General features: G+C 37.9%; 1 protein-coding gene across 1 annotated transcript; it reads right to left on the reverse strand.

The window, feature by feature from the left end:
• Nucleotides 1–12,209: 12,209 nt before the first annotated feature.
• LOC5571019 (UDP-glucuronosyltransferase 2B31) lies at nucleotides 12,210–13,959 on the reverse strand. Its single transcript, XM_001659405.2, has 2 exons — nucleotides 12,600–13,959; nucleotides 12,210–12,539 (listed from the first exon to the last, which is right to left on the reverse strand). The coding sequence occupies exons 1-2, from the start codon at nucleotides 13,886–13,888 to the stop codon at nucleotides 12,269–12,271; spliced, it is 1,560 nt and encodes a 519-aa protein (XP_001659455.2). The 5' UTR covers nucleotides 13,889–13,959; the 3' UTR covers nucleotides 12,210–12,268.
• Between the last annotated feature and the right edge of the window lie 12,570 nt (nucleotides 13,960–26,529).

Below are 26,529 nucleotides of genomic sequence, written 5' to 3' on the forward strand. Positions count from 1 at the left end.
TAAAAATGAAAATAAGCAACTCCTATCCCTACCTCCTCGTGGTACTGGTCGGAGTACGAGAAACCTTAGGGAAGATCGGGTACCGGTGGGAACTTAAGTCATCTGCTGGCAGGGATGAGGGGTTTGCTTCTGCAAACCTGGAGCATCTGTACTCCATGTTAGGAGCGGCTCACAACAGCATCTGTTCCCTATGTCATCGTCCGAATGCCAGATAAGGACTCTAAGCTACACTATGGCCCTCCGAACATTTAGTGGGAATGGTTTTCCGGAAATCTAAGGGGTTGGTGTCAGGCCCTGAAAGCGAGAGAATACGAACCAGGACAATCAGCGAAGACCTCAGCGACCTAAATGGACTAGCAATTGGAAGTTCGCTACGTGGAACTGTAAATCTCTCAACTTCATCGGGAACAGTGCGCATCGTACCTTCGTGCTGTGCGTACACGAATTCTCACTGCTCTTGGAAGTTTTCTTAAAAACTACCTAAAGCAATAAAACAGAACTTTTCAGTGCTACAAAAACAGTACTTTTCAGTGCTAAAATTCAAAACAGTACTTTTCAGTGCTACTAAAACAGTACTTTTCAGTACTATTTTTCTACTATTGATCCCTTTACGATCCTTGTTTGGACCCGTGCCTTCGATTTTTCGTTGGACCCGTTGGCGAAAGCTAGCGGTGGTAATCCTTCTTGGACACCGTCTTGGGAAAAAACCTCTCGAAGGTCACGTCTTCTTATTCACTAAACATGGTTGCAACAACAAATAAAAGGAAGGGTGAATCTCTGAATTCACAACTTCCTTCCAAAAAAGTGGGATTTAAAGCCTGTCCACGTTAAATTTCGGACACCCAAATAATGGCAGCAAAAAAAAGTTACTCATAATTCAACAAAAACAATTGTTTATTTCAGAATAAAAGAGTTATATCTACAAAATAAACAGTTGACAAGGATGTTAATCCTTCTTTCTGTAAAATTCTCGAACTTTCTGTGGTACACCCGCCATCCGTGTCCGAAATTTATCGTGGACAGGCTTTAAAACTGTCACTAAACGTGGCAAGAATGGAAGAAAGGACGTTTCTCCGGAATGCGAACTTTCTTCCAAGGGTGAAATGAATAATTGTATTGAAGTGAGCAATCAGTTCGATGCTCTAGACAAATTTTCCGAACACCAAATCGAAGCAGCCTCTAGCTCAGATCTTGAACTCCATTAGGGGAATCAAGGTTTTCTTCCAAATCGCAAAGAAAGGAGACTGTCGCGTTTTGCCGGAAACTCTTAAAGATCGTGAACTTCTTCTCAAACATCTTGAAGAGAAGAAGCACGATTTTTCAACTTATGACGACAAAACTGAACGTTTGTTCAAAGTTGTCTTGAAAGGTCTCTCAAGTGACTATAAGTCACCTGAAGAGATCAAAAATGGAATAAATGATTTACTTGGATTTTCCCCTGTTCAAGTAATCATTATGAAAAAAAGAACCCAATCTGGCATTGTTCGGAAAGGGCTTTCTCAAGAATTTTATTTAGTTCACTTCAACAAAAAAGAACTAAATAATATTAAAGCTTTGGAAAAGGCAAAACTTTTGTTTGATGTCCGTGTGACATGGGAACATTTCCAGAAACCTGGAGGAAATTACCAGAATCCCACTCAGTGCCGTCGGTGCCAAAAGTGGGGTCATGGTACAAAAAATTGTCGCATGGATGCTAAATGCATGATTTGCGGAGGTTCTTCTCACGCTAAGGACGCCTGTCCTGTGAAAGAAGATACCAGAAAGTTTGAATGCGCCAATTGCAAGGGTCCTCATAAAGCTAACTTTTGGGAATGCCCTTCACGCAAGAGAGTCGTTGAGGCTCGTGCCAGGCAGATGAAGGATAATATCCGTTATGATAACGGTCGTTTCCGGAATTTGCCTAGAAGAGTATCGAACAATGCTCATTTTTCAGTTAACGATCGCTTGATCATGAATCATACCCATCAGGAAGATCATAATCATGCTCATTCACAAACTAATTTTAATCCGACGGGTAGCCGTTCGAATCTTTCAATTTCGAATGTATCTATCCACGGTAAATCCTTTGCCGATATCGTAGCAGGAAATTCGAACTCCTCCCCTGTTCGATCCATGGATACCCATTCTACTTGCTTCAAATCAAATGGAAAAACCCTACCGCCACAGGTAACTCCGCATCTTCGTGTACCGGAAATTCTAATAGGAAATCGCATGACATGTCTGCCTCTGATTTTAATTTTCTAACTGAACAATTGAATCTAATGATTGATGCAATGTTCAAAGCCACCACTATGACTGAAGCAGTCCAAGTAGGTGTAAAATTTACAAATCAAATTTTTATTGGATTACGTTTTTCTAATGGATCCAAATAATAATTTAAATATTTTAAATTGGAATGCTCGTTCTCTGAATGGTAAAGAGGACGAGCTGTTTAATTTTCTTACGGTTAATAACGTGCATATAGCAGTTATTACCGAAACTTATTTAAAACCTGGATCTAAACTCAAAAGTGATCCTAACTTTTTTGTTTATCGTAACGATCGACTTGATGGGGCATGTGGGGGAGTTGCAATCATCATTCATAGGCGTATCAAACATCAACTGTTTTCATCATTTGAAACTAAAGTTTTTGAAACTTTAGGTGTTTCTGTTGAAACACAGTTTGGTAAATATACTTTCATAGCTGCCTATTTGCCTTTTCAATGCTCTGAACAGCAAGTTAATTTGCTCCAAACTGACTTGCGTAAATTGACTCGCAATAAGTGAAATTTTTTTGTCATTGGTGACTTTAATGCCAAACATCGGTCATGGAATAATTCTCAAAGCAATTCCAACGGCAGAATTTTATTTGATGAGTGCTCTTCAGGTTATTTCTCAATTCAATACCCTGATAGCCCTACATGTTTTTCCTCTTCTAGAAATCCATCTACGATTGATTTGGTCTTAACTGACTTTAGTCATCTCTGTAGCCAACTGATTACTCATGCTGATTTTGATTCTGATCATGTCCCTGTTACATTTCAAATATCCCAAGAAGCGATTCTCAATCCTATCAGCTCCACTTTCAATTATTTACGAGCCGATTGGAATATATATGAAACGTATGTTGACTGTAATCTTGATGTTAACATTTCTTTAGAAACTAAACTTGATATTGACAATGCTCTTGAAACTTTAACAAATTCCATTATTGAAGCCCGGAGCATTGCAATTCCAAAATGTGAAGTAAAATTTGAATCCGTGATTATAGACGATGATCTTAAACTCTTGATCCGTCTTAAAAACGTGAGGAGAAGGCAATTTCAACGCACTCGCGATCCTGCTATGAAAATTATATGGCAGGATTTGAAGAAAGAAATCAAGAAACGTTTTGCTCAATTAAGAAAAAAAAGTATTTGAAAATAAAATTTCTCAATTGGACCCTGGCTCTAAGCCCTTTTGGAAATTATCTAAAATCTTGAAAAAAACTCAGAAGCCAATACCGGCATTGAAAGAGGAAAACCAATTATTACTAACTAATTGCGAACAAGCTCAAAAACTTGCTATGCAGTTTGAAAGTGCGCACAATTTTAATTTAGGACTTACTAGTCCAATTGAAAATCAAGTTACTCAGGAGTTCGAAAATATTCTCAATCAAGAGAACGTTTTCGAAAATGCTTGGTAGACTGATTTGGAAGAAGTGAGAACTATTATTAAAAAATTCAAAAACATGAAAGCTCCTGGCGATGATGGAATTTTCTACATCCTCATCAAGAAACTTCCAGAAAGTAGCTTATCATTTTTAGTTGATATATTTAACAAATGTTTTCAATTAGCACATTTTCCTGACAAATGGAAAAATGCTAAGGTTGTTCCAATTTTAAAGCCAGACAAAAATCCTGCAGAAGCTTCTAGCTATCGTCCAATCAGTTTGCTTTCCTCCATCAGTAAACTTTTTGAAAAGGTTATTTTGAACAGAATGATGGCCCACATCAACGAAAATTCAATTTTTGCCAATGAACAGTTCGGATTCCGCCATGGACATTCGACCACTCATCAACTTTTACGTGTAACAAATTTGATCCGTTCCAACAAATCTGAAGGCTATTCTACTGGTCTTGCTCATCTAGACATAGAAAAAGCATTCGACAGTGTTTGGCATGAAGGTTTGATTGTAACATTAAAAAACTTTAATTTTCCAACATACATTGTAAGAATAATTCAAAGTTATCTGTCAAATCGTACACTTCAGGTTAGTTATCAGAACTCCAGATCTGAAAGACTTCCTGTAAGAGCTGGTGTTCCTCAAGGCAGCATTTTGGGACCAATATTATACAATATTTTCACATCTGACTTACCTGAGTTACCTGAGGTAACCAGGGATGTCAAAAATCTTTGTTTGCGGATGACACAGGCCTCTCCGCCAAAGGACGAAGCCTGCGTGTCATCTGTAGTCGATTGCAAAAAAGTTTGGATATTTTTTCTTCATACTTGCAGAAATGGGATGTCAAAAATCTTTGTTTGCGGATGATACAGGCCTCTCAGCCAAAGGACGAAGCCTGCGTGTCATCTGTAGTCGATTGCAAAAAAGTTTGGATATTTTTTCTTCATACTTGCAGAAATGGAAGATTTCTCCTAATGCTTCCAAAACTCAACTAATAATATTCCCACATAAACCAAAAGCTCTTTATTTGAAACCTTCAAGTAGACATGTTGTCACGATGAGAGGGGTTCCAATAAATTGGTCAGATGAAGTTAAGTATCTAGGGCTCATGCTAGATAAGAATTTAACTTTCAAAAATCACATTGAGGGCATTCAAGCCAAATGTAATAAATATGTAAAATGGCTCTATCCCCTTATTAACCGTCCAGTCGACGCGCGGTTTGTCACCGTCAGTACCATCACGCCGCTGTTGTAAACGAAAAGCGAGGTTTTTTCTCCAGTGTTGTACAAAATACAACAGCGCGACGACTGAAGTGTTAATAGAAAATCAAAACTTTGTCTTAAGAACAAGCTTTTGATATTCAAACAAATTTTCAGGCCAGCCATGTTGTATACTGTACCAATATGGACTAGCTGTTGTAATACCAGGAAGAAAGCTCTGCAGAGAATTCAAAACAAAATTTTGAAAATGATTCTGAGGCTTCCTCCCTGGTATAGTACCAATGAGTTACATAGAATATCCAATGTTGAAACATTGGAACAAATTTCAAATAAAATAATAAATAATTTCAGGCAAAAATCGTTACAATCTTCTTTTGCCACGATTAATGCGTTATATGTTTAGGTTAAGTTAGGTTATGTATATTCAAAGCTTTATTTTTCTCTCTTATAAACAGTTGAAATCTACTCACCTGTAAACAATCTGAACTGCTACGGCAAATGAAATGTAATATGTTGTTAACAAAATGTTAATAAAATCTTAGATTTGTTTTACCAAATTAGGATGATAGTGTTGTCTAATAACACAGAACACCTAGATATAAGAAATGAATGTAATGTTTGGAATGATACTAATAAAGAAATTAAAAAAAAAACTTCATCGGGAGCACACGCATACTCGCCGATGTGCTGAAGGACCGAGGATTCGGCATCGTAGCGTTGCAGTTAGTGTGTTGGAAGCAATCAATGGTACGAACGTTTCGAGGTAACCATACTATCTTCCAGAGCTGCGACAGTTGCAGCTTTTATAGCGATTGGTGATATGCAGAGCCGCGTGTTCGGGTGGTGTCTGATTAATGAGAGGATGTTCAAGTGGAACATCAAAGGTCGGTTTTTCAACATCAGCATAGTTTACGTGCACAGCCCTAACTGCGGGAGCACTGATGGTGTTAAAGGCGGTTTTTAGGTGCAGCTCGAACGCGTACGACATCTGCCCAAGCCAAAAACATCATTGGAGATCTACAGCCTCAGTTTGGCCAGGAGGAGGAGTTCAGACCGAGTATTGGAAAGTTCAGCGCCCACCGGCTGATGAACGAAAACGGCTTACGACTAATTGATTTCACCGCCCCCAAGAATATGGCCATTCGTAGCACCTATTTCCAGCACAGCCGTCCATACCGATACACCTGGAGATCACCATAGCAGAAATAATCACAAATCGACCACGTTCTGATTGATGGACGGCACTTCTCCTTGGTTCGACGAGGAATGTTGGCAGATTCTGGAGGAGAATAATGCAGCGCTGGCGATCATGCTGCAGCAAGGGACCCGACAGATCGTGGAACGTTATAGACGGAAATGACAACAGCAGATCCGCGGAGACAGAGTGCGAAGAGATGGAATAGCTATGCCAGTCTCAAGAAACACGTAAGTTCTATCAGAAGCTCAACGCATCCCGCAACGGCTTCATGTCGCGAGACTACGTGTGCAGGGATAAGAATGGGAGGAAGCATCTTGTAGGGCGAGCGCAAGGTGATCGATAGGTGGAATCAGCTTTTTGATGAACATCTGAAAGGCGCTGAGAGCACAGGCAATGAAGATCGGGACAACGGAGGGAATGCCTTCGTCAGTACTGCGTACCATTCACCAGCGCAGAACAATAAAGCTGCTGGTAAGAATGGTATGCTGATAAAGCTGATAAAGATGGGCCCGGAGAGGCTAGCCATTTGTCTGGTCATTTGTCTGATAGGCACAATCTGGGAAACAGAACATCTACCGGAGGAGTGGAAGGAAAAAGTAATATGCCCCATCTACAAGAAAGACGACAAGTTTGTTTGTGAGAACTTTCGAGTGCTCACCATTTTTAATGCGATCTACAAAGTATTATCCCTGATCATCTTCCGTCGTCTGTAACTTGAAGTAAACGAGTTCGTGGGAAATTATTAAGCCGGCTTTGTTGCGGCCGATCGACAACGTACCAGATCTTCATTGTACGGCAAATTCTGCAAAAATGTATGAGGTACCAGGTCCCAACGTATCGCTTTTCATCGGTTTCAAGGTGGTATGCGATAGCATTGACTGCGAGAGCTATGGAAAATGATGGACGAGAACAGCTTTCCCGGGAAGCTCATGAAACTGATAAGAGCAACGATGGAAGGTGTGCAAAATTAGGTGAAGGCTTCATGTGAACATTCCAGTTCGTTTGGATTCCGCCGTGGACTACGACAAGGTGATGGACTTTCGTGCCTGTTGTTTTATATTGCGCTAGAAGGTGTTCTGTGGAGAGCTGGGCTTAACAGCTGGTGTACGATTTTTACAAGATCCAGTCAATTTGTTTGCTTTGCGGATAATATGGACATTGTCGGTCGAACATTTGAAATGGTGGCAGACCTGTACACCCGCCTGAAACGCGAAGCAACGAAGGCGCATCATATGGGAAGTCGTGCCGTCTATGGGCTCCAGAGGAAACTGCGGTCGAGATTCACCCTCGCACCAAATGCACGATCTGCAAAATGCTTATAGCACCGGTAGTCATCTTCGGGCATGAAACGTGAACTATGCTCGAATAGGATTTGCAAGCTTTTGGGGTTTTAGAACTGCGGATACTAAGGATACTTCGGTGGCGTGGAGGAGAATGGTATGTGGCGGCGAAGAATGAACAACGAGCTCGTTCAACTCCACGGCGAACCCAGTATCCAGAAGGTGGCCAAAGCTGGACGAATACGCTGGGCAGGGTACGCAAGAACGCTGGACAACAGCCCTGTAAAGATGCTGTTGTTTTCGAATCCGGTCGAAACAAGAAGCCGTGGGGCGCAGCGACCAGGACTTGAAGAGCGTGGTTAGGGGCGGTCCATTTATTACGTAAGACATTTCCGGAGGATTTTCCAATACCCCCCCCCCTACCCTCAATGTAAACTTTTTTGTATGAAAACTAAAAATAATTTATATGGCGCGTAAGAAATCCCAAACCCCCCCTCCCTCCATAACCCCTTACGTAATTAATGGATGGCCCATTAGCTGCCAAGGATGGAGAGAGGTGGCCATGAAACGAGTGAATTAGCGAAATATTGTTGGCGAGGTTTAATCAAGTTAATTGAAGTAGAATAAAAAAAAATAAAATGCTGGGGACTACTTGGCTTCAATGGCAAGCAACTTGGTTCACTTTAAAATCCGCAATATACATAAAAATGATCAATTCATGAAAATCATCCTAGACAGCAGCAGATTCTTGCAAACTCATGAGAACTTCTTATTACCGCCGTGCGGGGTTACATTGGTCCTAGGGGGTGACTTTGACCGCCCTTTTCGATGCATCTCTTGACTAGCACGGGAGGCAAAAAACTAATCCATGACCATCCAGTGGCTATTTCTAACGTACTCTTGAAGCTTGCCACATTGTTTTCATTATTTTGGTTTTAGTTTGCTATAAAAATACTGGCCCAAAGTCACCCTTATGGACCAATGTCACCCCGCACGACGGTATATAACAACATAATAGATTATCGGAATTATCAATGATATGAGCTGCCTCCATACAAAGATCGTTGCCAACTTTTGGGAATGGAACTTAATAGTCATCCATTGCTCAAATGATAACTGATCAATATAATTTTCTTCAAACTCAGCGAATAAAGTATTTTCTAATGATGAAGAATCTGGACAATCCGAACAAGATCGTAGATAGCAATTTGATGTTGTATTTTCACACAAAAGACTACCAGTTAACATTTTAATATCCTTTGATAAATTGATTCTTTTCAAACTATGTAAGATTAGGTTAACATTTTCGTGTGTTGTGCACACACAAACATTATGTGTTCCTGAATTGGATAGAAGCTTGCATTGCCTTGGACGAAGGCTTGCAAATGAGGAAAAACCTACCTTAATATTTTCGTTAATTTCCTTGAAGCGTGTATACGCTTCTTTCAAAGTAGTCATCATTAATCGTTTTTGGATTGCTTGACGCTTTCCATCTTTTTTTACAGATACATAATCTTTTTGGCCAGGCATAGCTCTACTTACTTCATCGTCTTCAAAATATTGAATTATTTTTTTCTTTTGTCTCATCTGTTAATGAAGTACTCGACCTAGCATTTTTGGTTGCAAGACAGTTATTTTTGAATTGTTTTGCCTCTTTTGCTGTATTTCTATTGGTTTTGAACTCATCAATGGCGTCTTGAATAGACCACGAGCTTGGCAGCATCGACAAAATCAATAATTTTTCTTTCCTTGTCGTGGCCAGATTCGAGAACCTTTCCTTCATATTCATAATTACCTCATCGTAGTCTGTATTTTCCACATCCTCAGGTCCTAATTTGAAGAGGTTTCTTCGTACAGCTTCGTTGATTTCACGGTATTTTTTCTCGGGATAATTGACGTAACCCATCTTCGTCCATTTAATCGGAGTCACTTTTATTCCAGCTATCCCTTCGTTGAAGCGTTCGATGTTGACCTTCTGGATGCACTCATCTTCTGATTGATTTGTTGAAACAGATGTCGCTGATGGTATCGTGGCAAGACTATCTGCACTTGGTACTTCTGGTAACTCCTCAGTTGTTGTCGGTGCATCTAGTAATTCCTCAGTTGTTGTTGTTTTCGAACTTCCTGCAACCTGATCCACCGATGATGTACAGATTGCCCGTTTGTCAACGTTTAAACGGCAGGACGTACAAATGCGTAAATTTGTATTCAATGTAGACATTGGAGCATAACCAGCCGCTTTCAGTTTATCTATGGTGCTTTCGGTGAGATTTCGTAGCTCTTTCGAACACTTTTTTTCTGCAAACGGCCTGCAACAGTTGAGAAAGCGACTACTCATGTTGCTCGTTAGATTTTAATAAACAAAATCACTTTTAAGTTTTTACTGACTAGTTTGGTGTCGTTTGCTTGATTGAAGAAAAATTTTACAATTAAATCTTTTATAACCATAGTGGTAGTATATTTTTAGCTTTTTCGTGAGTATGAGTTTTGATGTTGTTGAAGTTACTCGCTTACTCGCTTTCTGTGGGCTTCGTAGCCGTGCGGTTAGTGTCACCGAGGCATTTAGCCGCATCGTGCTAAGGAGTGTGGGTTCGATTCCCGCCTCAGGCCGAAAACTTTTCGAGAGAAATGTTTTCCGACTGTGCCACTGGGCGTTGCATGCTAGTCCGTTGTCTAGTGTGGTGCTTCCTTCAAAGGGCTAACAGCCCACTGGAAGCATTAACGTGTAGTGTCTTTTTTTTCTCCCAAATATGATTAACAAAGTCTATTCTCTACCAAGGCGGGTCTATACCCAGGTGTAATCAGATTTTAACTTTGTGGAGAAAACCAGCGCCGAAAAAACCGACGTATACTACATCACCTGGGTATAGACCCGCCTTGTTCTCTACGAGGTAAACTTTTTGCAGGTAAACTAGTCGTATACCTGTATAGAAAACTTTTTTTGTAGCTTTTGTCTTCATTATTAGATTTCTTATAGGTTTCTTTTATCAAAAGGTTTCAACACTATTGAGAGAATTTTTCTTCAGTTACGTACAATAAAAAATATGACACTATCAAGACTTTAGATCACAACACTGGATCGCGTCTAACTTTCTAATAGATGCTATAATAGTTATGAATAATTAAATAAAATATCATGAAAACAACTTGTTAACCTCATGTGGTACCCTTAACAAAAAAATCAGCAACAAACTGCGGTCCTAAAAAAAATTAACAATGAAAAAAAAAAATTCACTAAGTGTCAAATTTGTGAAATATTTGAAATGTCATAACTTTTTTGTTTATTGGCTTACCATCACCAAATTTTTATGGTAGATAGCTAATATAATGGACCGTTTTCTCTCAAAAAATAACGTTGGTATTCCGATAGGGTTTTGAGATATTTGAGTTTTTGTGACAAAAATGATGTTTTTTAATGCAAAAAATTTTTTTTTTTACTGTGTGTATTTTTTTTTGGAATCTTCATTTAGTTGTCTAACTTTGTTACTTTAGTTGTCTAACAATCGAACGAACCGTTTTTGCTGTGCAGCTTTTTGAATATTTTTGAACCATTTTCACATACACCCTTTTGAAAAGTTAGTCGTGACTCAACTTGAAGATTTGATATCGGAAAATGACGATTTAGATGGAACTGAAAAACTGTGCAAAGTTTCAGATATTTTTGAAATGGTCGATCAGAATCGACTTGCATGCCTCCGTGGAATCCCTCTATTGTATATTAGACGAAACCACCAAAAATCATTATTTATAGCAAAATTATTAATTAGTGAGATAGATTCATCCAAAATTTTAGGAATACTTGGAATTTATGCCATCGAAAGACCGTTGAGAAAAGAGGATTCTTGTACTTTCCTACACTTTACGGGTTTAAAGAGCCTATACGCTTCATGTGCAATTTGTTCAATTCAGTATATTATTTGTTTGAATATTATTATTATTATTATCTTTATTCACGAGATTTGCAGCCCGAGGCTGGCTCATCTCGGTTATTTGTTTGATTTAAACTCGTCTATAGACATTTTTTTAAATCGATTCCGTAATGCTCGGTAATATTGGCTGTGTTAGAATAACTTTGGATTAAGTAGATCATGTAGAACACGTTGTTGGATTGATGCTGCACAATACATGAATGAGCAAATAAATAAAACGTATGACGCTCGCTAAATTGTTGTGTGCTAGGTCTGTTCACCTAGCTCGCGACAACCCATGCCTTTTTCTTCATATTTCTGGCATAAGGTTTCTACCTGTATAAAGCTAGTTTCTCAGCTAAGTGTTCCACAAGTTCTTGCACTGTTATTGACTCAGAGCTCTTTTTGCGCGGGTTACTTTTTTCTCCTCTTTTTTATATTACGACTTTCCCTAAAAGTTGCTATTTTTGCATTCGCAAACCATGCGGCAAGCACAAGGTCCTGAAAGGTCCTGAGTTGAGTAATAAGTTTTCACATATATGTTACCACAAATTTAAAGTAAGATTTGTTCAAAGTGATTTTTTTTTTCGAAATGCTATAAACGATTATTCTCAAAATGAAAGTTATACGCAAAAAAGGCATATATATTCAACGGATTGAAAATGAATGAAATTTAAACTTCTGAAGCTATAGCTGACAAACAATAAAATTTACTTCTCAATTTTAGTTAGAATTGTTGGATCAATTAACACGTGTTGAGAATTCTGAATATCTAACGGAGTCACGATGAAACATTTCGCAAAGCAAAACCATTTTAAATACCCACCCACCCCTTCGTAACGAGTTTTGTGAGACACCCACTCACGCTATTTAGCGTTATTAAATTTGGTAATGAATTTTAAAAATTGCTTCTCGAGCCAAAAAGTCTTGAAAATATCTACATTTTGGTAACAATGTAGTATGATTTTAGTAACATATTTCAGGCTTTATTTATTTTTATCAACACATACTGTACGAATCACTCCTTTTTTGGCTTCACGTTATCGCTGGTGGCCGGTCGTCTGATATGCCTTCGTATGATAAGATAATATAGGAACGCAATCACGAGCACTGAAGCTACCATGTCAATGGCATAAATTTGGAATATGTTCATGGTAGGGGTGGGCGAACGAAGGTAATGCAGTCCCTTATTTTCCAAAACCTTTTCGATCCAGAATATCGCGCGGTCCAATGGATGCTCTGGTTGCGCTTTGAAAAGATAAGATCGCTGTTTCATGTTTTCATAGTAGCTGAAATAAATAAGTTTATATTAGAATTAGAGTTGTTAAAATTGTAAAACACAAATATACCTCGTATTTTCCAATACATCTTTAATAGCACCTTTGAATGTATCCTCATTAATATTTTTTGGCAGCAGTTTCACGCCGGCACCTGCTTTAACGATTTTTTCCGCATTTGAATACTGGTCAACAAAGAAAGGAATTGCTAAGACGGGAACTCCATGCCATGTAGCTTCCTGTAGACTTAGTAATCCTCCATGACTGATAAGAAGTTTGGTTCTTGAATTAGCCAAAATAGCAGCTTGCGGCACCCATTTCAACACCAGTACATTAGCTGGCATTATTCCAAGCTCCTCTGGATTTCCATGCTTCCAAATAAATCCATAATCTGGCATGCTTCTGAATACTTTAAACATGTCTAAATTTGTACCTTCGCCAAGCATTTCGGAAGCAACATTAGTTCCAAAACATAATAGAATGACTCCTTTGTTGGCTCGTGCAATGAACTGTTTCACAACCGGAGGTACCTTTTCTTGACGACCAACATGTAATCCACCTACTGGAATGACGTTTGGCGGAAGAACTTGATAATAATCCATACTGAAGTCACTATTCACTAGGACAACATCTGAGCGTTTTTCAATCAGTTTCACAGATGTTGCATTACCTCCAAATATCTGTTTGACTCTTTTGTCTTCATTTGCCATATAGATTCGATTTCGGTAAAATAGATCAAAAGCCCAGTATAGGGTATTTCTCACTCGTTCGATAAAAACCATTTTATTATCGAAACTAGATGCGTAGTGTGGCATGTACGTTGTGTACAGTGGAGCATCCGTCATCGTCGTTACGTGAGGTGGTATGTTGAATGCTGTTATAGAGATCAAGGGTGGGTTTCCAAAGTATTCAACGAAACCCAGTAGGAACTGCCCCATGGTAAGATCATGAATAATCAAATCAAACTTGAACGTCTTTGGATATGCCAAAAGTTGTCGAACAGCATCTTCTTTTACGAGTAATCGACTGGCTTTGTTATAAAAATCGTACATAAAGTGAATATTTGCAACTGGACTTTGTTCCGCGGTATAGTCCAAATCTCCTTCGAAGTCTGCCATCAATTTGGCCATCAAATCTTTCACGATCAAGAACGTTTTACCAGGAACTGATTGTTCTTCCTCAAATGACAGGATTGTGAGATTGTGTCCATTGTTGAAAAGCCGCTCAAATATTTGTTTGTTCCATATATGGTGACTTCGAGAAGCGAGTGTTTGTAGAATCAGAATATTTTCAGCGAGAGCTGCTGGAATAACCACTAGTGACACAACAGCACACCAAAAATTCCAAAATTTGAACTTCATTTTGACTGGGTACCTTTCGTTTCACTGTGCACACCTAATATGATCCACCCGAGCCAACAAATCGTTATCGCACGTCTCAGACAAACCGATAACCGTTTCGGTGAACGTTTCTAGAGAGGAAGAAGTTTTGTTCACTTCATAGATTATCTATAAAAAACACACAAAGTGATTCAGTGAAAGCATGATCAACGTCAATTAATAGTTCTTATTCCAAGACCTTGTTTGCATTCGCATTCCGTTATCTATGAGGTCAGCTGCTTAATTACATTAGTTATAATAAATCTTGTATTTTTTTTTCAATTTTTGAAAACATAACACATGCTTTTTTGCTTTTTATTATTACTTATTTTTATTAAAATTTATTAACACAGTTCTAAAATATGAACACTTGTCTACAGCGATTCCGATGATCTGGACGATATCCTTCGGGGCATACCATAGGCGATGCCACAAATGACGGCCGAGAAAAGCTCCGTATGGAAAAGCGCGCTGACATAGAAGATATAGTCTCCGGATCTTCGGTGTTTGGTTCCATACAGTTCAAAGATTTGAAACACAATTCCGAGCAGCTGGAGAGGCTTTCTGTTGGATTACAGCAGGTGTACTTCCATTCACAAAAATCTTTGGTTACCGTTCGAAGATTATCGTTGAATTCGATATTCTCGCTGGATGCATGGCTTCCAGAAACTAATATGCAGACGAAAGAAAACAGAACAACTTTCATTGTCGTTTGTGAATGGACTGAGATCACGAAGCTGCAATAAGTGAAGGGGCAGTTTAATTATCAGCTATACACTGAACTTTGCCACTGTGATCAAGCGAGATTAACGTTTTTTGTAACGTAAAATAAGCAGTGTTAATTGTATCAGCGAGAATGGTTTGAAAATTGGAAACACGATTTGCTTGCAAACAGCGATAATGACAATGTGCAAATATGGAATTTTAGTTGAGGGACAAAAGTGCAAAGTGATTTTTTCTATTCATTATTAATAGTGACACTTTACACCAGAAGGGTGCATTCGTGACAGAAAAAAATAACCTTACTACTATTTCACTTTTTACAATTCATTGCGATCACAGTTTTGCATACAATCTTGTATCTTGTATATATTTCAACAACTTTTCGTTATTTCCATTACTGTTGTGTTGTAACGACAGTTTTTCGAAAGAATACGGATGGTTGTCCTCGCTACGCACTGAACCGCCAGCAGATGGTAGGGTGCCCGCTTCGGCAAACTTTGACATCTTTTGCTTTCTAACGTCTTCAGGGATATCGAATTTATGATGAGCAGTGAAAAACTGAAGTTCCAGAAGCTGCCGGAAGTCTACCATTACATACACAGAAAAAAATATTTAATTTTCAATGTGATGTAAACTGAAGTCTACTGTAAAAATAAATCAAATTCGTGTGTTATTACAGCATCATGTAAATTTAAATGAATATACATTCAATTTTCAACTAAAAATGGTTGAAAATTACATGAACGTGTAAATTCAAAGTGAATTCAATTGAAAAATAATGGATTGGTCGTTGAAATTTACGTTTATTTTGATGCTCCAAATATGTGCATGAAAATAAACTTAAATTTACAACATATTTTTAGCTGTGTACGTCTTATCATCCATAACGAGGAAATGCACACTGGCCCAGAAAGCAAATTTGGGCGGACATGAGGTTTTCGTCTCGATTTATTGATTTTAGAGCCATAGTCACTACTGAGAACTTTCAGTAGGTACTACAGGGTGATTACTAATTCCTGTCAGTAAAGTAAATGTTCGTAGATAAAAGATGTATGTATGAATTTCAATTTCCGGTGTACATCCTGTTTTGCACATCTATAAAGTTTGTTTTGACAAAGTAAAGATTAAATCTTTTTTCATTTGCCTTAGTTTTTAGTCATATGTGTTGTTTTAAAGGCATTTCACCTGGCACGCACGTTTTCCACAGATATGTATTTTTGACTAAACTTCGCTGAAAAAATTGCCTGATTGGAACAGCATGTTACCACAATCTTTTAGACTTACTAGGGAATAGAATGAGACTGATTATGGAAAATTTTAGCGAAAAAAATATGTATTTTTTGGTTAAAATATGTATTTTTTGGTTAAAATATATGCTTTTCAATAACGTGCGTGTTAACTGTAATGCTTCTGAAACAATGCTTGTGACTGGAAATTGAGGTAAAAAAATTAATTTGTTATCTAGTATAGCAAAGACAAATGTTATAGGTGTCCTAAACTAGATATGCACTGGTAATTAAAATTCATTTAACCATCTTTTTTCTATGATTACTTATTTTACTGACAGGATATAGTAATCACCCTGTACAAATTGTATGCGTCAAAAAAATGTTATGGTGATCTTTTTCTTGGTTCGGGAGCCGAGATAATTAAATATTTTTGATGAAAAATCGTTTTTTGTTCTTAAGTGTTTTATTTTTTAGTTTTATTGGCCTACTATGTTTTACTAAGTTGTTCAACTTACCATTTGCTACAACTTTGTTCATTCCATAGTTGTATTTCATATGGTTTTCTTGCTATTTTCATTTTTCATCTTAAAATTTACTATTTTGTACATCTTGTATCTCAACTATGAGCACTTAAAAAATATCTTTTCACCTAATGATTTTGTAGTCTTTCGAGTACCTCTGAATTTTGGAGAAGATGAAATTTTTCTATCTCGTTTAAAATCGATTTTGCTAATAGAGGAGATAAATCCATATTTATTGAACAGTTTGGGCCTGCAACTCGAAACAAACAGACGTGTTCCAGAGGCTAAGAGTCAATGTTTTTTTTTGTGATTTCGTTCTTCGGAAACAATAGTGCTTTGTTTGACAGAGAGGAATACCGTAAAGGTTCGCTTTGGAGATCCAGCCAGAACCCCGTCAGATGGAGAAATGGTGACCTTTGTCGCCAGAAGTTTGGGAATCAAGCCAGAGCAAGTGTCCCATCATTATCACGATCCGTACGAGAAGTGCATTGTGATCAAGTTTGCAAATGAAACATTGATGGAAATGTGTTCGGAGTAGTGACATAAAACGTGCATGAGAAACGTTCATTTGCATCGGGATTCAATTGTTTCTCCAGTACGCGGGGTATCTACATGGATGTTACGAATGAGATACTGCCTCAGGTGTACATTAGCATGAGACACGGTTATATGAAAAAAAAAAAATAGATTCTCGCTCCAGTCCACATTTTGGTTTGCATTTAGGTTCAATAACAACTGTGCAAAATTTCAGCCCGATCGGAGAATATTTTAGCGCCAGCCCTTCAAAGTTTGTATGGGATTTACTATGGGAAAACTTACTTTTTTTTTGTCTGTTGCTCAGGCTTAGAAAACTTACTTTTGCAAAGAAAAATCGCCAGAAGTCACCCATTGACCTCTATAAAATTCTGAACACAGATCTCGATAGGTATTTTTACGATGAACAACATTACCGAAGACCGCAAAGCAATCCGATACTTGTGAAAAAAGTTATTAAGCATAGACCATTCTGAAATTTTGCCCCATTTTGTTAAATTAGGGATTTGAATTCTAAACTTGTAACCAACTCAGTTATTGGGTCACCAAGTGGCTCGGTAGCTTAGTTGGTAAAGCGCTCGTCTAGCATACAAGAGTCCTGGGTTCAAATCCCAGCCGATCACGTGGTTTTTTTTCATGATTTCACCCATAATTTGTCCATCTTTACCACGCGTAATGAGTTAATTAATTTAATAACCATGCGGATTGGATTACCGAACAGCTCAATATAAGCGTCAATTCCCATTTTGTTATTATTGTTATTCCTGTACGTGTTAATCAATGGCGCCTTGCCAATAGGTTTTCATTGAATAACTTTTTTCACAAGTGTCGGATTGGTTCACGGTCTTTGGCAATATTCTTCATCGTAGAAATACCTATCAAGGTCTGTGTTCGGAATTTTTATAGAGGTCAATGGGCGATCTCTAGCGATTTTTCTTTGCAAAAGTAAGTTTTCCCATAGTAAATCCCATACAAACTTTGAAGGGCTGGCGCTAAAATATAGTTTCTCCGATCAGGCTGAAATTTAGCACAGTTGTTATGGAAGCTAAATGCAAACCAAAAAATGAACTGGAGCGAGAATCTAAATTTTATCCCACACTAGTGTATATCTGTAACTATAGGAGTCGCGTGTATTACTCCGGAATGCACGTGTTTTATCTGTAAAACAACTGAAGGCGGATTGTCTTCGCCGTATGGGTTCTGAAATCAGTAAGAATCTGTGCCCCAGGGAGCGTGTTCGTGAGAAGGAAGAGTCGTTGAAGCTCATTTTCACGAATCTCAACACTATGGTGAAGGGGAGTAAGGAAGACAAACCAGACAGCCACAATATCGGCCCGTGTGGCGGAGACCTGGAAATGCAGGAGGGTTTTCGTAATGGAGCGGTTCCACAGAAAATGACGACTTTTTTCTCAAATTTCATTTTTATATTTTTTGATTTGGATGAAATTTTGCACATGCTTACTTTATGCCCAAAATGCCTTTTTGCATCATTGGCTCGCCATTTTGACACTAGCCTTACTTTTGAGAAGGGCCTAAGAAAAAAATTCCGTAATAATTTTCATAAAATTATAACTTAGAAACGGTTTGTCCGATCAGTTTGGTGCCTTCCGCAAAGTTTAAGGTTATTGTTGGGACTATCTGGAAAAAAATATACACTGTAAAAAAAAAAATATTTTTTTATATATCAAAAATAAAGCTTAAAAATCAATTTTCTCAAAAATCGTATTTTTGATTTTTTTTATTTTTTTATGTGTTGAAGTAGACAAATAATGAAGTCTTATGCACAGTGGGTCAAGATGGAGAAATCATGGACAAAAAAAGTTATGATTTTTTGAAAATAGGTGAATTTTTGAAAGTGGTCATAATAAACTTTTTAAATATTTTTAAACTCGATTTTATGAAAGTACGCAAAATTTCAATAAATGAGGTATTCAGAAAAATCAGACTAACTTTTACCATTTTAAAGATACAGCGATTTTAATACAAAATTATGATATAATTTTCAATTTATAATATAACTTAGAAACGGTTTGTCCGATCAGTTTGGTGTCTTCCGCAAAGTTTAAGGTTATTGTTGGGACTATCTGGGAAAAAAATATACACTGTAAAAAAATGTTGTAATATTTTATAAATCGAAAATAAAGCTTAATAATCAATTTTCTCAAAAATCGTATTTTAGATTTTTTTTTTTTTTTTTATATGTTAAAGTAGACAAAAAATGAAGTCTTTTGCACAGTGGGTCAAGATGGAGAAATCATGGACAAAAAAGTTACGATTTTTCAATATGGTCTAAATAAACTTTTTGAATGCTTTTCGACCCGATTTTATGAAAGTACGCAAAATTTTCAACAAAAAAGGTATATGAGAAAATTTTGCTAATTGCTACCGAAACATTTGAAAAGTTTATTATGACCATTTTCAACAAATTCACCTTTTTTTTAAAATCATAACTTTTTTGTCCATGATTTCTCCATCTTGACCCACTGTGCAAAAGACTTCATTGTTTGTCTACTTCAACATATAAAAAAATAAAAAAAAATCAAAAATACGATTTTTGAGAAAATTGATTTTTAAGCTTTATTTTCGATATATAAAAAATTACAACATTTTTTTTTACAGCGAATATTTTTTTCCAGATAGTCCCAACAATAACCTAAAACTTTGCGGAAGACACCAAACTGATCGGACAAACCGTTTCTAAGTTACATTATAATGACCGAAAACTGAAAATTATATCATAATTTTGTATTAAAATCGTTGTATCTTTAAAACGGTAAAAGTTAGCCTGATTTTTCCGTATATCTTTTTTGTTGTAAATTTTGTGTACTTTCGTAAAATCGAGTTGAAAAATATTTAAAAAGTTTATTATGACCATTTTCAAAAATTCACCTATTTTCAAAAAATCATAACTTTTTTGTCCATGATTTCTCCATCTTGACCCACTGTGCAAAAGACTTCATTTTTTGTCTACTTTAACATATAAAAAAAATAAAATAAAATCAAAAATACGATTTTTGAGAAAATTGATTTTTAAGCTTTATTTTCGATTTATAAAAAATACAAATTTATTTTTAACATTGTATATTTTTTCCAGATAGTCCCAACAATAACCTAAAACTTTGCGGAAGGCACCAAACTGATCGGACAAACCGTTTCTAAGTTATATTTTTTTGAAAATTATTAAGGGTTTATTTCTTAGGCCCTTCTCAAAAGTAAGGCTAGAGTCAAAATGGCGAGCCGATGATGCAAAAAGGCATTTTTGGGCATAAAGAAAGCATGTGCAAAATTTCATCCTAATCAAAAAATACAAAAGTAAACCGACATTCGAATTCAAATGGAACCGCTCAATGGTGATTCAACAGACAAAGCGGTTTCAGGCGTAAGTAGTGAGGATGGTCACACGACCGATGCATCCAATGCACACTGGGCCAGGAGCAGAATATAGCCAGACAAAACCTCTAGCACTTTAGGAGTGCATTTTTTCGGGTTGTTGTCAAAGAAGACTTATCTTGAATTTGTTTGTTCTTCAATTTGATGATAAAAGTTAGTTGGAAATTTCGCCGCATAGGTGGCGCTGCGATGCAACCTTTTTTGTTTTGCGTCCTAGAGCTTTCGCGTCTTCGGCAATGTTTCAGAACGTGTAAAAATACGACAAGTTGTCCAAGACACCAAAGTTCTAGGACTTCAAACAACAATGTTATGGTAAAAAATGTGTAAATCACCTAAATTCTACGTTTTTTCTACTTTTTACGTCAAAATCGTAGAATATTTCATTTTAAAAACCATTCGTCGCTTAATTTCGATAAAATGCATGTACTGTATGAAAAAAAATCTTATTTTTATATAAATATTTGAATTTTTGAACAAATTATTGTAAAAATATCATAATTTTTAACATAACTATACTCAAAAAGTTGCAAGTTTTTGCTAAAACTTATCAATGTTCAGAAATACGCTATATTTCATCTACCACATGTCAAAGTTTCCCAGATGTATATTCTGATATATTTGAGATATTTAAATTCAAAATAACTACCTTTTTCATATAAATAGAATGTTTATATATAGACTTATTATTTGTTTTATCATTATACTACAATATTTTTGACACATTGCGTCAGTCAAATCTTAAAATACTTTTAATTTGATACATACTTGTGATTCGTAAATTGTGATTTATGTCAGAGAGAACTGTCTCGACACGGTCATAACAGGATGTAAAAAATGAATCATAGCAGGCCACAGCGAAGTTCTAATTAGACAGTTGCTGGAGTTGACAAGAGAGCCACACAACAATATGAAAATATCTAGATACTGTAACACCTGACTAACAAAAAGTATTTGATTAATAAAACTTGACTGACGCAATGTGTCAACAATCTTATAGTACAATGATAAAATTAATAATAAGTCTATTCTATTTATATGAGAAAGGTGGTTATTTTGAATTCAGATACCTCAAATATATCAAAATATACATGCGGTAAACTTTGACATTTGGTAGATAATATATAGCATATTTGGGATCATTGACAAGTTTTTGCAAAAACTTGCAACTTTTTGAGTAAAGTTATGTTTAAAATTATGATATTTTTACAATAATTTGTTCAAAAATTCAAATATTTATATAAAAATAAGATTGTTGAGACTTGATGTATCGGTTCCGGGCTCTGCGCTTTCAAACACTCAATTTGTGCAATCGGAATCCCCTCGGCCGCAATGGTAGCGATACACAACTGAATTGTTTCTTCTACCACTACATACATATAACATGTGAATGATATTTTGTTTATGTTATTTTGTGTTACCGGATAGTTATTTAAGATAGACATGTAAATAGTTTTTAAGTGTTTCGTTGACCCTCCGAGTGTCAGCTTGTGCCTCGGAGGAAATAAATCATCCTCTGTAGTTAGTTTTCTGTGTTGGTGATTTCCTACGGATTTTGATGCTCTCGAAAAACAACACAACGTAGGGATGGGTCCTGGCCAAACAAAGATTTTGTTTCATACAGTACATGCATGTTATCGAAATTAGGCGACGCAAGGTTTTTAAAATGAAACATTTTACGATTTTGACGTAAAAAGTAGAAAAAACGTAGAATTTAAGTGATTTACACATTTTTTACCATAATTTTGTCGTTTGAAGTCCTAGAACTTTGGTGTCTTCGACAACTTGTCGTATTTTTACACGTTCTAAAACATTGCCGAAGACGCAAAAGCTCTAGGACGCAAAACAAAAAAGTTTGCATCGCAGCGCCCCCTATGCGGCAAAATTTCCAACTAACTTTTATCATCAAATTGAAGAGCAAACAAATTCAAGATAAGTCTCCTTTGACACCAACCCAAAAAAATGAACTGCTAAAGTGCTAGAGGTTTTGTCTGGTTAAATTCTGCTCCTGGCCCAGTGTGCAATGGTGATAGCAGTTGGGTAAATGTATCGAAAGCAGCTAAGCACGGAGTGGCAATTAACATTGGTTCATCCAATTGGGTCACTCACTGGTATGCTGGACGATGAGGATGGAAGCGAGATCTCTGATCTAGATCCGAAAAAGCGGAAGTTACCCGACCAGAACCACATAACAAGAATATAACACATTCCTATCAGCAGCAGTTAAAAATAACAGAAGTTGATAAAATGTTGTTATTAAGATGGCTTTGTTCTCAACTTGTTATATATTTAGTAACACATTTATAACAACATTTGTTATATTTTTAACATCGCATTTTTAAGTTTGTTGCAAATAACATCCGATGTCATAAACAGTAACATAATTTAAAATAATTTTGTTGTTTTGTTACATCCTCGCAACACATTCTAATATAATTTTGATATAATTGTAACAGGGTTCGTTACATTTTAGTTTAATTTGGTGCAAATTTTGTTAGAATGTTTGGTATTTTAACTACTAACGGTACATGTTTTATAACAACTGGTGATATAAAAAAAACATATCAGGGGAACACATTCTGTTATCATCTTGTTTCTTCCACCTGGTCGGGTAAGTTCAAATTTGAGTCAAATCTTGAATGAGTAAATATTAAATGAAAATTGCCACCGTTAATTTGAACGGAGTTGTTTGTTCTGCTAAGCAATCATTGATCCGTGATTTTGTAAATTTCAATGACCAAGACATTGTATTTTTTCAAGAGATGAACATCGTCGTTGTTTTTACCGAATCATGAAGTCGTTTTGAGTTACAACCATATAAATCGATCAACAGCAGTAGCTATACGAAAAAACTTTGCGTTTACCGACTTGCTAGTAGACCAAACTGGAAGGATTATATCATTTATGCTAAAAGGAATCAAGTTCATCAACATATACGCACAATCAGGATCACAGTACAAGAAAGAAAGGAATGAGTTTTTTACTGAGAGTTTAGAATTGCATTTATACTCGAATTTCGATGGCTTAGTGATTGGAGCAGATTTTAACTGTGTTTTGTACGAGAGAGATAGTAAAAAATCTAATAACTTCCGTCAGAGGTTGGTAAATGGCTGGGCATGGCGTACCATTGGTACCTCGCGTACCTGCAGGAATAAAATAGACCCCCTCGTGGTACTGGCCGAGGTACGAGTAACCTTAAGAATGATCTGGTAACCAACCCCGGTGGGAAATTTGGTCGTATGCTGACAAGGAAGGGGGGGTTAGCTTTAGCTTTTGCTTCAGTAAACCTGGAGCGGCTGTACTCCATGTTAGGAGCGGTCCACAAAAGCGCACAGTGCGTTGCTCCATAGACAAAAATCAAATTTCAAGTTATTTTACCCGGCGATAATAAGTATCCACAAGTGTTTATAGATATCATCCGTTATTGAAACAAGTATTTATAAGCAATACAAAGCACTAAAACTACTATAACAAGCAGCGGAAGTGACAGATATTGGAGTGGCAGAAAAACTAAATTTTGTCGCATGTTTTCAGCATTCTTTTCAACTAATACGAAGAGTGTTGAAACCAATATATTCAATCAAAATCTAAAATAGAACATGGTTGAAGGTTGGTAAAGTATATTTGATGTGATAAGAACACCAGTTTTAACTTTGAATATGAGAAATCGGCACGTTGAGTTGGCTATGAAATCAAACTTATGAAATAGTAACATGTAACTTTGATTATCGATTCAAAAAAAGTTCCACCGAGTTCCACCCCAAATCACGCACAGACATGTTTCTTAGAGTGTTTTCTAAGAGGTCTGAAAGATACAGCTGCAACTCCCTGCAACTCTTCGATATTTTTGAGTATTTTTAGGTATACTCCTTAACCACCACAAGTATGAAAATGAGTTGTTTGTGATTAAAAAATCGGAAATCTTGCTATGTGGTTACGGCTCAACAGACATTACACCAGAGCATGTTTGTACTTAAAATAAGATATTTTATATGTAGTTTCCAAGATTATATTCAAATTTTATATTGAAATGCTTTTTTTGCATAAAGGCGTATAAATCACTTTTGCAGCTACGAGTGAGAAAAGACAATTTTGCAAATAACTTCTTGCATCATTATGAGCAATAAAAGTACAAATTACAAGGTTTTTCTTGGAAAATAATGAAAGTGGCGCTTGGGACAATTTTGCGATTATGCGTATACTATATGCCATTTATGCAAATTACAGCTCTTTTGACCAGAAACAACTTGCCCTTCCATACCAAGTTGCTCAAATGGCATAATCTTCCAGCTTTGATTTTTGTCCCGCATCTCCATACATTCAACGCACTGTGCAGCGTCTATTATTTCCCATGATCATCGCCCGAGTGCCAGAGAAGGACTCTAAGCTAAACTGCGCACTATGGTCCTCCGAACATTTAGGGGGAATGGTCCTCCGGAAATCTAGGGGTAGGTGTCAGGCCCTGCAAGCCATCCGTAAAAAAATCAAGCAACGAATAACTAACGAGAGCCGGTTGGAAGCCCGGTACGTGGAAATGTAAATCTCTCAACTTCATCGGGAGCACACGCATACTCGCTGACGTGCTGAATGACCGCTGATTTGCAATCGTAGCGATGCAGGAAGTGTGGTTTTTTTCCTTCTTTGCAATGGGGGGATAATCTGTTCAACAGACTCCGGTCCACGGTCCGGGAGTGTGGATTTGGGGACCATTTACTACATGCAAGCAGTGAACATATACCCCCGACCCACTAAACCATTCCCATTGCCGCCAAACCCTTCGTCTCTCCGGGACCACCAAGAAGGAATTGCTTCGGAGAGGGGCTATTGCACATCGCAACCTCCAGGTTAGCTGCGTAGCCATGCAGCAACGAACATCGATGACACGCTTAGGGGGGTCCACCAAGGTAGCATGCTGGCGCTTTCCAGCTTCCCAGGTGGCCCTTACCTCCCATTGTCCGCTAAAGGCGGGCAGGGTCGACCACAACGCCCGCGCCTAGCTGCACCGCAGGTATCAAGAACTGATACTATTTTTTTTTCTTTTTTTTTCTTCTAAGCAATGGGGGGATAATCTGCTCAACAGACGCCGTGTGGGGTTGGGGACCATTTACTACATGCAAGCAGTAAACAGGACTACACCCCCAACCCACTAAACCATTTTCATTGCCGCCAAACCCTTCGTCTCTCCGGGACCACCAAGAAGGCATTGCTTCGGAGAGGGGCTATTGCACATCGCATCCTCCAGGTTAGCTGCGTAGCCATGCAGCAACGAACATCGATGACACGCTTAGGGGGTTCCACCAAGGTAGCATGCTGGCGCTTTGCCAGCTTCCCAGGTGGTCCTCACCTCCCGTTGTCCGCTGAAAGCGGGCAGGGTCGACCACTACGCCCGCGCCCAGCTGCACCGCAGGTATCAAGAACTGATACTGCGGGCTTCGCAATTTGACCTACTGAAGGCTCAGGCCCTATCAGCTAGCACCAGCTGGGATTGCTGACGAAGGGGCCTCCACCTGCCCCGAACAACCAGAGGCTCGTACCAACCCAGTAGGCCGGCGCTACGACAGCAGCGCTACCAGGATGTTCTCCCCGCGGCCACTTAATCGCTGTAAGGGTCGATTTCGACCGTAGGGCACCGGTATGACCTACGTAGCCGACTGCGAACCCTTGGACCACCTGTTGTTTAGCGTCTGCACTAGCCACTCCTCGAGTCCACTCGCCACCTCCTTTGCAGTTCCGAGACGATGTGGGTGATAGCCGATGAAACGGCATTCCAGCCAAACTCGTCTTCACACATCCTCTGGACCAAATTGTCCGGAGTCGTGTCCCGACCGCATGTAGCTAACATGCGGTCACGCATTGTGCGGAAACGCGGGCACACGAAAAAAACGTGTTCCGCCGTTTCCTCTAAACCTGCACAAACTGGACATTCGGGAGAACCTGCATGACCGAAACGGTGTAGATACTGTCTAAAGCAACCATGGCCCGAAAGGACCTGTGTCAGATGGAATGTTAGTTCCCCATGGCACCTATTGACCCAGATATCTAACCTCGGAATCAACCTGTGAGTCCACACTCCCTTGGTGGAACTGTCCCACGCACGCTGCCATTTGACCATGGAGGCCAGTCTGGCAGACCTGCGTGTAGCGGGCCCCCCGGCTTGGTCACTGGTTTTTTTTCGGAATATTGATTAATCTCTTTCTTCTCACAATTTTATTTATTATTAAAAAGTCGT

The sequence above is a fragment of the Aedes aegypti genome, chromosome 1 (genome assembly GCF_002204515.2).
Source record: "Aedes aegypti strain LVP_AGWG chromosome 1, AaegL5.0 Primary Assembly, whole genome shotgun sequence".
NCBI lineage: Eukaryota > Metazoa > Arthropoda > Insecta > Diptera > Culicidae > Aedes > Aedes aegypti.